The sequence below is a fragment of the Haliotis asinina genome, chromosome 3 (genome assembly GCF_037392515.1).
Source record: "Haliotis asinina isolate JCU_RB_2024 chromosome 3, JCU_Hal_asi_v2, whole genome shotgun sequence".
Lineage (NCBI taxonomy): Eukaryota > Metazoa > Mollusca > Gastropoda > Lepetellida > Haliotidae > Haliotis > Haliotis asinina.
Window position 1 is genome coordinate 3,936,825 of NC_090282.1, and position 16,429 is coordinate 3,953,253.

General features: G+C 39.5%; 1 protein-coding gene across 1 annotated transcript; it reads right to left on the reverse strand.

Moving 5' to 3' along the window:
• Positions 1-224: 224 nt before the first annotated feature.
• Positions 225-9,911, reverse strand: LOC137277271 (ras-related protein Rap-2a-like). The gene is made up of 3 exons (XM_067808930.1): positions 9,839-9,911; positions 8,899-9,072; positions 225-346 (listed from the first exon to the last, which is right to left on the reverse strand). Exons 1-3 carry the CDS (start codon positions 9,909-9,911, stop codon positions 225-227), a joined length of 369 nt encoding a protein of 122 aa, XP_067665031.1.
• Positions 9,912-16,429: the final 6,518 nt, after the last annotated feature.

Genomic DNA, 16,429 nt, shown 5'->3' on the forward strand with positions numbered 1-16,429 from the left:
TTGTACTAAGATGGACAGGGCTGTGTGTTATACCTTGCAGTACAAAGATTGAAGCACCTCCAGTTGCTTTATCTCCTGGAGGAGAAAAAGAGTGGTAATCGCTTAGATTAAAGTTATCTGTATCTTTTAGATACGTCTCCTTGGAGACATACAGCTGACGGTTGAAACTCCTGTATTAGTAATTGAACCTCTCCAATTCCATTGAATACTATTGGACAATTGGGTCATGGTGCCTCAACTGGTGATCTTCCGTGGGAATGTGAGGGAGTTAAGCTACTTCGTGTGTCCTGAGAGGACGGTGACACCTCCATATCTAGAGGTTCAAAGGAATTCTCAAAGGGAACCTCTGAAGGAATTGGGATAGTTGGTAACTGTTTCTTATTGAATTTTCTATCTTTCTGTTTTGGTAATTGGCCAGTAATTAGCTAACGCTTGTGATACGTCTGGCTGAGTCTTTGTCTGAGGGTCTGATAAAGTCTGGGAAGCAGATGAAATCTGAGTGGCAGATGTAGATTGAGATGTCAATGGTAAGGATGGAGCAGAAGTCATGGGCTTCTCTGACTTGACCCATGTCAGATCTGTTTGACAGGCAACGGAGGATATCATTACAGTCCGAGTTACTGCAGCAGAGTACAAGAGATGTTATGGGGTCGAATTTGCACTTTGAAAGAGCTTTTTAGCGTCAATGTATGATGCGTTCTTTTCGCACTTCAACTTCATTACTTTTGATTCTGTTTGCCAAACGGGGGCAGGACTTGGATGATGAATCATGTGGGCCAGAACAGTTTGCACATTTAAACTCCTTGTCACAGTCTGTATGTTCATGATTGTCACCGCAGCGATGACACACGACAGAGCCAGGACAAGAGTTGGACCTATGACCAAATTTTGGGCACTTATAACACTGGAGTGGATTGGGAACATACATGTCCACTCCAATATTAAAGTATCCTGCTTTTATTGACTGCCTCAAGGATGTATGGGCAAACGTCAAGAGGTAGGTATTCGTTTTCACAACTGTACCCTGTCTCTTAACAGTGAAACGTTTTACAGCACTTACCCCTTGATCTACAAGTTCTGTGGCAATATCATCCTCTGACATGTCGAACAGACAGCGAACTCTGTCACGAATGATTTCACGACATGAATTTAATGTTCTGTGCACAACAGTGTCAACGTGGACAGTGTCAAATAGCACCGGATATCCAAGATGCTGAAACCAGGGCTGCAGGAATGTTATACTCCAGACATGAAAAGCTATGAAAACCTAAAAGAATAAATGTCTGGATGGTTCAGCCCATGACATCATCCCCAAGAATCACAGATTTCAGAGGTCTCATATCACCAGATTGGCCCATGAGCCACCGCCTTCCGGCATAGGATTCTAGGCAAGTTAAAATAATGAAATATTAGCACACTGCACATCAAAATAACCAAGATCCATTGATAATGTATTGTGCAAACATAATCACCATGCACAGGGCTTGGCGTGACCAGCCGATTGATAGAACCGGGCCAGTTCTACCACCCGTCTAGGTGAAGTCAGGGCCAAAGTGGTATGTTGAGTAAAAGGAACATGGTTCAAGGCCCCAATTACTTCCTCCGCCGACACAGGGATGCAACCCACGGCAAACGGGTTGGTGGACTAAATATGCCCCCGGATCCACACGGGGGGTTGGCGAGCACTTAGCTTTATCCAGAGCCCACCACGAGGAGGTGGCTCGCCACGGGTGCCAGCTATTCTCGAAACTTTTGTAGTCCTACGAACTTTTTAAGCCCATTCTTGACACACTGGCTACGATCAAAGTTAAGAATTCTTAGGGCTACGAACGTTTCGAGAATAAGGGCCTTGATGTCGTAGTCGGTTTCCACTACTACTCCACCCTTCTTGACTCTCTACAGTGGATAGGGAGAAGGGATATTGAATACACCTTTACACGATGGCTACCCAAATACACACTAATGTACGTTCTAGAACCATGAAGGAGGCACATTAATAGTGGGGCTGCAACATATTCCGATGAAGAAACTTTTTACAATTTTTAAAATGAAAAATACTATGGTTGTAATGTATATATGCAGCCACACTGACATGTTTAAAAGTTATACAGCAGTTATAGCTTTGAAAAAGAAAGATGAAGAAACTTGACACAATACTGATTCTTGGACCCGATGTCTTGTTGTCACTGAAATCCAGTGTGCGCCCCTCAAAATCAATCAATCCAATTATTATCTCAAAATGAAATGGACCCGTGAAGGTCCCGGGGTAGAATAGGCCTTCAGCAACCCATGCTTGCCATAAAAGGCGACTCAGCTTGTCGTAAGAGGCGACTAACGGGATCGGGTGGTCAGGCTCGCTGACTTGGTTGACGCATGTCATCGGTTCCCAATTGCGCAGATCGATGCTCATGTTGTTGATCACTGGATTGTCTGGTCCAGACTCGATTATTTACAGACCGCCGCCATATAGCTGGAATATTGCTGAGTGCGGCGTAAAACTAAACTCACTCACTCACTCACTCACTCAAAATGAAATGAGGGCACCGTGGAACTGTGGAAAACGTTTCTTGTCTCAGGGCTGTTTCCCTGCTTGTAGAATGTGCAAGGGCGAAACAATCTCGAAATGTTCTCAAAGCACTCGGGCCGGTGGGGTACCGTAATGGTTAAAGCCTAATGGTAAAGACCTTGGTTCGATTCCCCACATGGATACAATGTATGAAACCCATTGTGGTTGTCCCACGGCGTGATATTGCTGGAATATTGCTAAAAGCGGCGTAAAACCACACTCACTCTCAAGGCCCAGTTTATGTCGAGGCATTGTACGTGATCGTCCACGGTGTCTGAAGAGGCAATTGTAGATGAAATGAAATCACAATGATTACCGTGGGTTAAACGGCTCTCTAGAGAAGGCGATAACATCATCAAAACGAATATTTACCTTCACCTTTGCTCCCACAAAGCTTCCTCCTCCTCTTAAATTGAGGTATTTCAACATCGGGGTGGGTGTGCACATACCAAATCTTCTCCGTTGTTTTATATTCCAAGAATCTAGTCATGGTGCGAGGTCATGTCGAAAGATCCAAATGTGCACCCGTTGCAGTAATATAACCTCATGATGGGAAAAAACTGCACTGCACAGCTGATGTGCTAGTTTTAAGGTTAAACATATGTCATCTACCGAACCCCGTCCATGTTTAAACAAGAAATAGATTGATTCCTCTTCCCCAGTAAACTGTTCCGGAGCAGGTAGCTCTTCTCCAATCAAAACTGTCAAACTGTTATTAGTGGGACCTCTGATGATCCGAAATTATTCCGTGTGAATACAGTGTACACTCAACCTCTGCAACATGTCATGCAACTCTGCGTCAAAATCTTATCAAGAGCAAAAGTGTCAAAAGAATGTAATCACTAATATGACTTTACTTTGAATTGAATTGATTGACAATTGTTTTATTCAATAACAGTATACTTATTAACTGAAATTGTTCATGGCGATACTCTCGGCGTGGGTCGTAGTACCATAAAATTATACCCTTCGCCTCTCACAGTGTTTGTAAGTCCATGTCTCTCAAGATATGTTTGTATCTACCAGTGTAATAATCGAAGTATATTTGTTCTTTTAAGTGAAGGCCAATCTTCAGTCTCCAGCGGCTGAAGAGATGGTGTGAGTCTAGATGAGATCGGTGCAGGTAGTAAATGGACTGTAAGTCACCAATGTCCCTCGGTAATCTACCATCAGTTGGTGGTAATAAACAGCTTATTCATATTTTGTAGTATCTTCTATAGTTGCACTGTTTTAGAATTACATACTAGTTATATATTCATACTTTTTATATTCTTTACATGCGGTGAATTAAAAATTTGATTTAGTCACGATATTGTGTATATATACTAACCTCGCTCGATGCGGTAAACAAGGCGTTGTTATCCATAACGTCATATGCTTCACTGTTTCATTTGAACTATGTTAAAAGTCTTCCTGCAAAGAACTGGAAGAGATGAAACCATGAAAAGACATGTTAGTATATGCATATGGTTTTCATGTTGGTCAAATTTTTAATGCATTTCAAAAACTATATTTTCCTTATAAATGCAAACATTGCTAGTTCTCATATCGAACAGGGTATGTACCTGGAATAACCATTTGTAACAATACAATATATTATAATATATGACAACAGTATGTTGCTGACACTGATGTAATTCCTGGTAGTACTGACACCTCTGCTATTGATTCAGTTTTGCAGAAACTTTCGTATTTTAAATAAACATAGATACGACAAAAGGCAAATGCTTTTCTGTTTTTATGTAAAGATCTGATACACAAATTCCAAACTAGTGATTGGAAGTAACGGGAATCGAATGTATTACAAACCTAGATGACCTGCAGGTGATCAGCACATGAAAAAAACCCAGAGGAAATAATTAGACTACAAGCACCATAGAAAAAATATCTACTGTATCAGTTACATCAAAACTGGTGCATATGCTCATATTTACGTACCAATCCTAAAACATATACAACTTAGTTGGCAACAATATTTTTCAAGTCTATTTTGAATGATAAAATCGAAAAATAAAGGAGGAATACTTTGAAAGCACACAAAGAAGGTGGGTTGCGAATGATTCATACCAAAATGCCAATTTAAGCCTTGAAACCACAAATCTTAGAATATAAACATATGGTGTCAACCACTGATAATCCATGCAATACACCTTTTATTCGCATGTTAAGATTTGGAGCAAATGTTGATAACTAATTCATATTGATAAGTCATTGATAAGAACGTGTGGTTGGTTCTGGGTAACGAGCTCTTCAGCACCTCCTATGGACCCGGGAGCATATTTGGTCCCCAGCAAATCATTTCCGGCAATAGGTCGAATCTGGCAACCTGTTTGCGGCGGGTTGCGCCCCTGTGTCGATGGAAGATGGGATTCTGGGTCATTTGAGGGCACTGGTTCCAGGAACGATGTTCCCTTGCGCCGCATATCACTTCAACCTTTACTTCCCCTAAACGGGTGATAGAACTGGCCCGGTTCTATCAATGAATGGCACACTGCGTTAGGGCAAGTACATGCCACAGGTACAGGGGCTGTTAACATCCGCTATCATCAATTAAACATTTACCTAACACATGACTTGAAGTATTGTCAAGTGTTTTGGACAAAATATGAACTATTGGCAATTTTCATGGTGGACCGCGGTCGTCATTCTGATACTAAACCTGGTCTTAATCATACAGATCCTGCTAATTATAGGCTTATATTGTGGAATTTTCTCTCTCAAGGTTGACGCAGTCGATGACTAATATTATAGGAGTGATTTTTAATAGGGTTGAGAACTGTCAAAAGGTTGTCTTTGATGATAGCATGTTTGTCTAGACGGTACTGTGGTACTTTACAAATAAACAGTACTTTATGTTCCTATATTTTGACATGTTTTAATATATGGCTACCTTTCCTTACAAGTACAGGAAACCAAACTACTGTACCTATGATCCCCACTAAGGTAGTCTGGCTTGGGTGACTGATGGTCTATAGCTCGTATATTAATGGTATTGCATGTATTACATCTTTATGTTAAACAAAGTCTTTCATCAGTTGAAATGGTTAGGTTTTAGATTCAAATTTTAATAACTTGCTAATGTTTACTGTCCCTTGGGACAGAGGTTTCTGATAGTTATACCATATGTTTCTCGTCACTATATGGCGTAAATGCTAACTCATTCACTCAAATTGATAATTCTTACGGAATTATGAGTATGTTATGAAAATAACAAACTCATTCTTGCCCAAAAACAATCGGATAATTATGATATCATTGCCATTTCGTACCAACCCCTTTGGGCCGAATCATAATTTTAAACATCCAACACATTATATATCAATGGGATAAGGGAATTTGACAATTTATGGCTTGTGTGGTGAAACCGGTCTGATTGCACTTGACACTTCGAAAGAAAAGTATCATACAAACGGTACTTGTCTGGATAATTGGGACGAGTCGTTATTGAACCTTGGCACTATATTCTTACAGCTCAACTGTTTTTCCATAGTGATCACTGGATGCCAATCTCAACTCCCAGGGGGATCATACAGCTCTTGCAGCCACTAGGCGAACCGAGGATGCCTTTTCGATACTTATGAGGTACACATTCACAGATGGAGGACTGGAACACATGATCATAGTACTTTGTCCAATGTACTGCACGTTGTTGTACCTGCATATACCCTTCTCACTGTAACGCCTGGTCAAGGTCATCCAGAGTGTGGGAGTGAATATGGAGACCATCAACAAAACTTCCAATACTGCCCCAAGTATGTTCAGTAGGATTAAGATCAAGTGACCTTTATCATCCATAAAAATTAACTTTGGATCCACATGTTGTACCAGTGGATCGACTGCAGGTAGGTTTACACCGATGAGGGTGCATGTGCGAAGAGTGATGCACACTCATGCCCAACAGTTTGCATGTTAATTTCCGTAACATGTCGGCAAAACTCGCTATCGAGATTAATAAAGATAATACACTGAATATGCTCGTTTCTTATTTTGTTGTGAGGAGTGTGTATCTGTCTGTATTACAATATTTAAGATTTTAGTGTTAGTTATTATGGGTCACATTTCCTACAGAGAATTATTTCAGTGGCACGCCTATATGGCAGTACTTTAGAGTTACCTCCCTTTGAAAACTATAACCTCGAGACCACAATTGTCCTAGAGCATTCAACGTTAGTGGCGATAGTCGTATGAGCTCGACCTTTCAGGAAATGACTGAATGTATATATATGCTACTTGCCGTGTTGTAGACGGACGCGGACACACAGACTACTGGAGTATATCTTTCTTCCTGCCTCCGACAACGTTCTATGTAACTGCCGCCGTCAGACCGCTCGCTGTGTTACATTCTGCATAACTGTTTCTCTCTAGCACTAAGACTTTTCATGAGTTTGCTGTATATTTTTGTTACCCATTGCCTTAGATTTTGCCTCATTTGGATTGTATTTGAAATCGGTATTCCAAAATTGATTTGTGACTTTGTATAACTTGCTCTCTTTGCTTACTAATACAATATTTGAATGTTTTAGACTTGTCTTTGTTCTGTTTTGCTGGTTCACAGGGGATTTCTTACACCTTTTGTCACGGCAGATTCTTAACCGTAACAGTATCAATGAATAAAGGCAGATGATTTCCAATCGAGAGAAATTCTAGGATATGTCCAATATGTAAATCGGCTGTAGCTTTTGTACGCTGATTTAAGAAAACAATAGACAGCCCATCGACCACCACAGATTGGTAACATTCACATGCAGTAGTTGACATATTTATTAAAACCATGCAGACATTCTAGACTTTTGTATGATCAGTTCATTTCTAGAGATGATTTACCAAATATCTGAAGTAGGTACCAAGCAACATAACTTGAAAAAATGGTTTAAAGATATTTATTGATAAGTAGAGTAGAAAATTTGCATGGTATTGTTAGTACAAGAAAGATTGTTTATGGGGAAATTTGTCTCTGTAAAGACTGGAATGGGTGTATTTTCCCACTTGTATTGGGAAAGTTTTGGAATAAAAGGACCAATATCTCTGATCTTATCATCTTTATTTCCCCCTTTTGGGGACCATGGGTATTTTGCACATGCAATTTCACAGAAACATTAGGAGGTAAATTTAGATATCGGTATTCAAACTTCGTACAAGACAATATATTGCATTGAGAACTTGCAATCATTACGTTTATGCACATGTATGTACATATATACTGCCACAATACTGATGTGTCAACTTGCTTAGTGTAACGGAAACACTTGAATGTAGCTATCGGGAAGAATAGAAGACAACACAAAGACATTAGTCTTTAGAGCCGTTTATACAACAATACCATCTTGATAACTGGACACGATCACATTCATTCCTATATCAGCTGAAACGCCGTTCCGAACCAGTAGTCAGGAACCTTTGTTTTAGTGGACAGAAAAAGACACTCTTTCATCGAAGAATGTCCTTCTTTACTTAACGCGGTTCAAGATATATCACATAACAGAGCATCGTCTCTGTTTCCGCTTCCTCCTGACAAGCACATTGCATGCATCATATTCAGACTGACTGATACTCCGGTCAGGTACATAATTAACCCGACTACAGACGAACTGATTTTCCCTGTACGTCTCATATTTGGAGTCAGCTTGTACAGCGAAAAGAGTCAAAAGGCAATCGATATGATCGCCCAGCTGTGAACTAGTTTCAATGAAGACACATGAGTCCAAAGACTTCATAAACTGATGTCCGTCCTCATATGATACTGATCGTTGTGAGCTCAGATCTGTTTTATTCCCAACAAGTATAATTGGAGCCCTATGGTTCTCTGAAAATGTAACGGAATGCACACATTAAAATCATCATACATTATGAATATAAATTATATAGGCAATTGGTAATTCTTCAAATGTACATTGTACTGAACTACATGAATAAATAGGATTAGCTTCATATACATGGATGCATTTTATTGCCATGTAACACGCTGAGATGCCTCCACTATTTGATCGCTTAGTCTGCACGATGAATACTATATCTGTGTTAGTCCAGGTACTGACGTATACAAATCGGATCAGTACAAAAATGCAAATGCTTAGTTGATTTCCATTCATTCAGTTGCAAATGTTTTGCCTTTGATTGGTGTGCATGAGAATACAACTGCATTGAGAGACACAATAACTTTGACATCTGCAGTGTGCCCAATACTATACAAATATTCAATTATAATTTCCAACATATTCTGCAAATTCCCCATTCCGTTACCTGTAAAAATGTTTATTACTAAGCACAGGTCCAACAAACTGACTGCATATCGAAACATCCCTAACACGAAGTTATGGCCATCGTTTACTCACCCTTTATTTCCTTGATTTTATGGCACATTCGTATCGCATACTGAAAAGATTCCTGGTTGTCCAGTGCATACACCACGACGAAGACCTCTGCCTGGTGGATTCGCAGGTCTCTCATCACTGGAAATTCATCTGTGCCAGATGTATCAACCATGTTTAACACCAGACGCTCTCCATCTGGAACATTTCATAATTTCTTATTAATATTAGCGACAATCACAAATACGCATAACACCCTCCATTTACTGCCGACCGTTGACGTGTTCAATAAAGAGAAAGTAATTATGTAAGCAAAGTAATTAGAGTTCCCATTTGTATTACAAACCGACCTTACTTGTTTGCAGCTTCATTTGAAGTGCGAAATATGCATCCTATTCAAAGGCAACTGCAACCGTGTTTGAATAAAAATAACTATCGGATATCACTTTGGGTGTCAGTTCAGTTTTGATGAGGTCATTATGGGACGATGTTGCATTCATCTAGCACGATTTCTCATGAATATATGTTGAAGGGTGATGATCCTCCGTTCTGCACCTCTTGTGATGTAAGAATCACTGTCAAGCATGTCCTGTTTGACTGTATTGATTTTCTTTCATCATAAGGCATCGATATTTCAAAAATTGAGGATGTTTTAATAATGAAAATTATCATAAAATAATCCTTTCAAAGGGCTTGATATGAGATATACCATTAAACATTACTAAACGTACATAGTTAGGTGGCAAAATGATGCTATATACATAAACAATATCATCCAAATACCACATGACATCAGTTACTGAAACACTTTAGGTAGATGGACTGTAGGAGTATAAGAACCTTAAGCAAATTCTCTGTCACTGGCCTAATGATCAGAGAGGACACTAATGCGTCCTCCCGCCAGACGAGCTTGGGGTTTCACACCCAAACCATGTTCCCTCCTCTAGTGCCTGTTAGTTCTCACCTGGTAAAGTGATATCTAGATGCAAGTGATCTTCAATGGTGGGCTTGTACCTGTAGTCGAAGGTTTCATACATCATTCTCTTTATGATAGAGGTTTTACCTGAACGAGCGGAGCCCAAAAATACTACTTTCATGGTTTAACTGGAATTTGACTGACGAATAACACATGCAACTTTTTACTGCTTCACTCTACCGATTGCCATGGAAACAAATCAAGTGATATCAGTTTTGACGATAATGACGTCCTATAATAGCTTATTTTTTTTACTTGCTGTCTATTTTTCACACTTCAGGGGACATTTCTTCCAGCTGCCAACGTGTGCCATATAGATGCAGATATTCACAGGATATGGCCTCTATCAGGGGCCAAGAAACGTTGGGTGCCATCATTTAAACGAATCGTGGGGGCTTGTCATGTTTCGTACATCGACCCCATCGCTCGGAAGTCCTGTGTCTTGGCTTTCACGTCATGTGCGACAGGTTTGGTTGTAGTCACTTTTTCCCACAATTAAAGCCACCCAAAGCTAAGCCGCGTGCGTGTGACGGGAACCAAAAACAGCTCACATTGATATCACAAGGGTTTAATCTCTGCATCCTGTTTGCACTGAGGTTGTCACGGGGTCGACAAGGATTACCTGGTTGGGCGTCCACGCCCATTTTGCCATCTGTTATAGCAGAGAGACTAAATAGAGAAACATGTTGTCGATTTTCCCTGGTTATAGATGTAATTTGACCAAGAGAAGCCTGACTCGGCGAGCATCTGTTAAAGGTCACACATACTCTAATAGGGTACAAATGCAAAACACTTACTGACATCATTATAAATGAAACCCCGTCATTACAACTTCTCATTTCGATCTTTGATTACCTTAAATCGACCTTTTTGTCAACAGTGCACAATTCTCAGCCGCAAACGAAATTTCAACCAATCAGTGCGGCGCGAATCAGTGACGTAATAGCGGGTATAGAAACGAGGGTCTGTGCAGTATTCATGTACATTTCAGGGGTTAAACTATTTCGTTTGTACAAACCTGAAATCGCGAAAGCTGTTGACAAAAATGAAAGCAATATGTTCTCACAATCTACTATCATTTAGTTTTGTCTCCTGCTTTGCCTACTTTTCGAGGTAAAACCGTTGTTTTCATAGACGATTCTCTCAAAACCACTTGCTGTCGCTAGATTGTAATCCGTGTTAGGTGGTAGAAACCTACACGTTATTTGTCATCATTCATTTGATGCTCAGTTAATGAATTTGTAACAGGTATACTTAGTGGTAACGCCACTTAGATTACCCGACAAAGGCCCCCATTTGGCATTTCTGTTGTCTGGATCGATCAAAGGATTAACCGATAACACGCTGATTGATTAATTAGTTTCATGGGGATTTAAATGGGGGATTTGTCAAAAAGTTGTGTTTCTGTATGTACATTTACTAATCTATACATTTACTAATCTGTCTGTGTCTATGTAAAACACCACCTTTCTGTCAAAGGATTAAAAAAAAGATTTTTAAAAAGAATGACGCACATTATGCAATTAGTTGCCAGGTGTGCTATCTTGGGTAACCAATGAAACTATACAGCAATGTAAAAAACCTGAAAGGATACATCTTCGTATATTAGACTGTTAAAAGACACATCACTTGGGAAATCTGCAGATGAATTTTATATCACTTGTTTTTGTGGATATTGATGGATACATTCCTCGATAAAGGTAATAGCCTGACGTTGCTCCTATAACTTTAATTCTAATATTTGCATTTATGTTTTTAATAGGTTGTCGTAGCTTTCAACAGAATCATTGTTTTCGTCGTTAAGTGTAATAATACAGACGACATACACTAGGGCGTGCGTGCGAATTATGATTCATATACGAAAACTATGAAATGTCTAGATATTACATTCCTGTTATACATTCGCAGATCGCTTCTTTTTATTAAGTTTCAAAATGCATACAAGTATGATTATAAAGTAATTAGGATTATGAGACCACGTATAAAGACGTATATTGACAAGTGTCTACATACTGGTGAGTGAACGTTACAAAACAAGTAAATTTACCAAGTGAAGAAATTTATCGCGCAGTATTTTCACATCGACCCCGACCTCGCTTAGGTTATGTTACAGGTTGTGTCATGCAAACTCCTTTTCGTAATGACTCAAATACATATTTATGTAGTTTTGGTTTTCTAACTTGATGAGAACAAACCATACATAATCTCATTAATTCAAATGGGTTTGACTTCACGATTTTCAAAAATGGCGGCGCCCTATCTTGGGATGAATGCTACTTAAGTTTGTTTTCACCGACTTACAAAAGGACAATTACTTTCTATTGGTAGTAAAATATGTATTTTATTGATGGACAATAGGATTTTACATGACATTGCTTATAGCATAACAATTTCACTCTTGGAATCGGTCAATAAAAGGAAGAAACATTTCTCCGCTGAAGAAAGCGTTATATCCATGCAAAATCCTTTTGGTCAGCAATGTGTAGTAAGCAGTCTTGATGGTCACGCCAAACCCTGTGCTGAGTGATTGTCATTATTGCACCTTTTATACTATTGGGTCTTGGTCATTTGAAAATTTCAATACACAAATTATCATTGTCTCGTTGCCTGGAGTCCTATGCCAGAGGGCGATGACTCATGGAGTTATATAGACCTCTGAAGTACGTGTTCTAAAGAACTGTGTCATGGGTTGAACCAGTCTGACACTTTTTCTTTAAGATATCATGGCTTTTGTCTATGTATTGTGGAGTATGAAACCTTTGTAACCCTGGTGTTGCAGGCTGGCTTACCTTGCATCACCGTCCTTGTTGGCACTAGATGGCGGGTGGGGAGCAGGGGTGTTGAATCCTATTCTACCACCATGGCAAAACACGCACAATCTAGTTCACCAAAAAGTTACAAAAACAGACATGTAGATTCTGTTTCATCTGATGATGAAGCAATTACTACCAATAGTACTTCATGGCCTCGATTTATTGTTATCACTTCTGCTGATGGTAACCCACTGAAATTGAATCCGTTTGCCATTTCCAAAGGTATTGAAAGTATTTGTGGAGTCGTGAAAAATGTTACACGCCTTCGAAATGGTTCAATCTTAGTTGAATGCACACGAAGGCAACAAGCCGTTAATCTGCTGGGGTTACAACAATTTGTCATTATCAAGGTAGTTGTCTCAGTACAAAAAACTCTTAACTCCTGTCAAGGTATCATTAGAGATTATGGCCGTGTTCTCTCTGACATGGACGAAAGTGAGATTGTTGCTGAACTAAAAGACCAAGGCGTTACAGCTGTAAAGCGTTTCGCCAAAAAACAAAATGATAAAATATTCAAAACAAATACATACATTGTATTTGTTAACCTTTGCTCTTCAACAAATTCCAAAATCAATCAAGGCTGGATACTTCAACATTGGGGTGGAGGTATACATACCAAACCCGCTCCGATGTTTTAAGTGTCAGAAATTTGGTCATTGTGCAAAGTCCTGCACTCGTAATAATGTGTGTGTCCGTTGTGCTGGCGCTCATGAGAGCTCAGATTGCACTGGTGACACCACCAAATGTGCAAACTGTGAAAATCTGCCCTCAGTATGTTCATGAATCTAACATTCTCAAAATAAAGTACATGTACATGTACATGTATACTCAAAATGTTTCTTACCAAGAAGCAAACAAATTGGTTCAGCATCCTTCCATAATTACATCTGCCAAAACATATTCTGCTACTGTTTCATCTACAGCTCCTACTCCTGTTAACAAAGTTCTTACTGCTTCGAAAAGTTGTCAAACAACCATATCATGATACTACTCACAGTCACTATGCTTCACATTGTCATACTTCAGCTTCACAGAGCAAGATGACTCAATCGGACATAGAACCAGAAATTGAAAGTGAAATCATTCAGGATAATGTCCAATTAACACAAAAGGAAAAGAAACAGACGAGACGATCCAGGCGCCTACAAAATTTGAATGTTCCTTCTTCCTCATCCCCAGTTGAGGTCCATAACTCATATGGGCTTCTTGATATGGAGGCTCTCCCTTCACCGCAAGTGCATGGGAGTGGATCTCCACCCCGGTCTAGATTACCAATCGAGCCACCATGAATAGCTCCTGTAACATTATTCAATGGAACTGTAGAGGGCTTAGGAATAATTTAAATGACTTACAGTTATTAATGCAAGACATAAGTCCATCAGCATTTTGTCTCCAAGAAACGTATCTGAAGAATATCGATCACTTGGATGTTCGGCAGTATAATTCATATCATTCCGCTTCCAGGTGTTAAAACAACTGAAGAAAAGAAAAGAAAGCTATCAGCTTTACTTCAGATAATGGAGAAGATTACAATGAGTTGTTTTCCATCCACGAACTTCATACTGCACCTAGTCAAGCTCATGATACTGCTACGGGAGCGGATAATATCCATTATCAACTCCTGACGCACTTACCAGAAGCATGCTTGAAAACTCTACTAGCAATCTTTGATGAAATCTGGACGTCTGGTAAGTTCCCCCCATCATGGCGTGAAGCAATAGTTATGCCCATACCAAAACCTGTACGTGACCATACTGACCCCTCAAATTATACACCTATTTCATTAACCAGAAATAACCAAAATCATGGAACGCATGGTCAACAATAGGCTGACATGGTATTTAGAATCTAATAATCTAATGACAAATATTCAGTGTGGATTTCGGAAAAACCGAAGTACTATTGACCATTTAGTTCGATTAGAATCATTCGTAAAAACTGCAATGATTCAAAATCAACATGCAGTGTCTATATTCTTTGACTGAGAAAAGGCATACGACACTACATGGAAACACGGAATTTTAAAAGATTTAGATGATTCTGGATTACGTGGCCTTTTGTCTCAGTTCATATCCAGGTTTTTAAATGACAGACAATTTCAAGTCCCAGTGGGATCTACCCTGTCTGATCATTATAATCAGGATCAGGGTGTCCCACAAGGCAGCATTTTGTCTGTCACATTGTTCAGTGTAAAAATCAATAGTCTTTCTAAGGTTTTAAATGATCCCATTGATGGATCTTTTTTGTGGAGTGAGTGAGTGAGTGAGTTAATATTTAACGTCACATCACATCAGCAATATCTTAGCCATATCGTGACGAGAACACCCAAATGAACACTTAAATGAAATATTTGCATATTGTAAAAATATGTCAACGAAAGACAGTAAAACAACTAGAATATCACAATTTCAAATAAAACTACTATGAACGGTTAAAAAACTAATATCACTATTTAGACAATACAATATAAAAACAGGCTATAGATCGCCAACAACAGAAGGTAGATCACCATACTAGGGACCATGGGGACTTACAGTACCTTTGCTACCTGCATGGACCCTAGCTGGATTTACATCATCCCTTCAGGTGCTGGCGAGTGTACAATATGCTAGCCAAAATTAAAACAACAAGAATACTACGATTAAAAACCTGGTAGACTTAAATTTACATCGAACGTTTTAGGACTTACGTACCCTCTCATGAGGACAATAACTTTACAATACTTCAACCCCCTTTGAGGGTACAGCCACTAACAATTCTACTTACTAATATAAATTACCAATCATTAAAATACATCTATTTACAGAACATATTATTCATAATTCAACCAAGAAATCAATTTCCTTTAAAAAATCAAAGATTAAATGAGAATTAACAGTGTTTAAAAGATCCTTGACAGTTTTGAATGGAAATATTTATCCGTCGTGATGGTGAATTCAACACAGTCAAGCAGGATATGCTTGACCGTGACTCTCTCATTACAAGGGATACAAAATGGAGGATCCTCACCTTTTAACAAGTATACATGAGTATATCGTGTGTGGCCAATACGACATCGTCGTAAGATAACCTCTTCAAATCTGGACTGACGACCCAAGTAGGTGTACCCAATATACGGTTTTATTTCATGTACTTTATTTATACCTACTTGGGTGTCCCACTTCTTCTGCATCAGATCACGGATATACGTTCTAATGCTAGATTTATAATCAGAGTATGGGATAAGAAGTGGTGTCACAGATTTGTTGAGTGCTGCCTTGGCTGCGAGATCGGCCATTGCGTTACCGGAAATGCCTACGTGGCTTGGTAACCAACAGAAGACGATGTCGTATTGCAACATATGTCATATTTGGGATTTCACTTTCTTAGTAAAGTGCAAATTCTAGTACTTTTTTTCGGTTGAGTCCCATCCGGGATTCGAACCCGCACCCTCAGAGTCAGGCACCTAATCGCCAGCACACAAAGTCAGCCGCCTAGCCCGCTCAGCCACCGCGACTTCCACAAAAATGAAAGTCGGACAACTGGTAGTCTAGACTGCGTACTTTGTGTACCCCTCTGATGAGTGTAAATTGGCACGGCTCCCACGGCCGAAAGCTATGATTACACGATGCCATTTAGAAAGTGGTCAAATGCAACATATGTCATATTTGGGATTTCACTTTCTTAGTAAAGTACAAATTCTAGTACTTTTTTTCGGTTGAGTCCCATCCGGGATTCGAACCCGCACCCTCAGAGTCAGGCACCTAATCGCCAGCACACAAAGTCA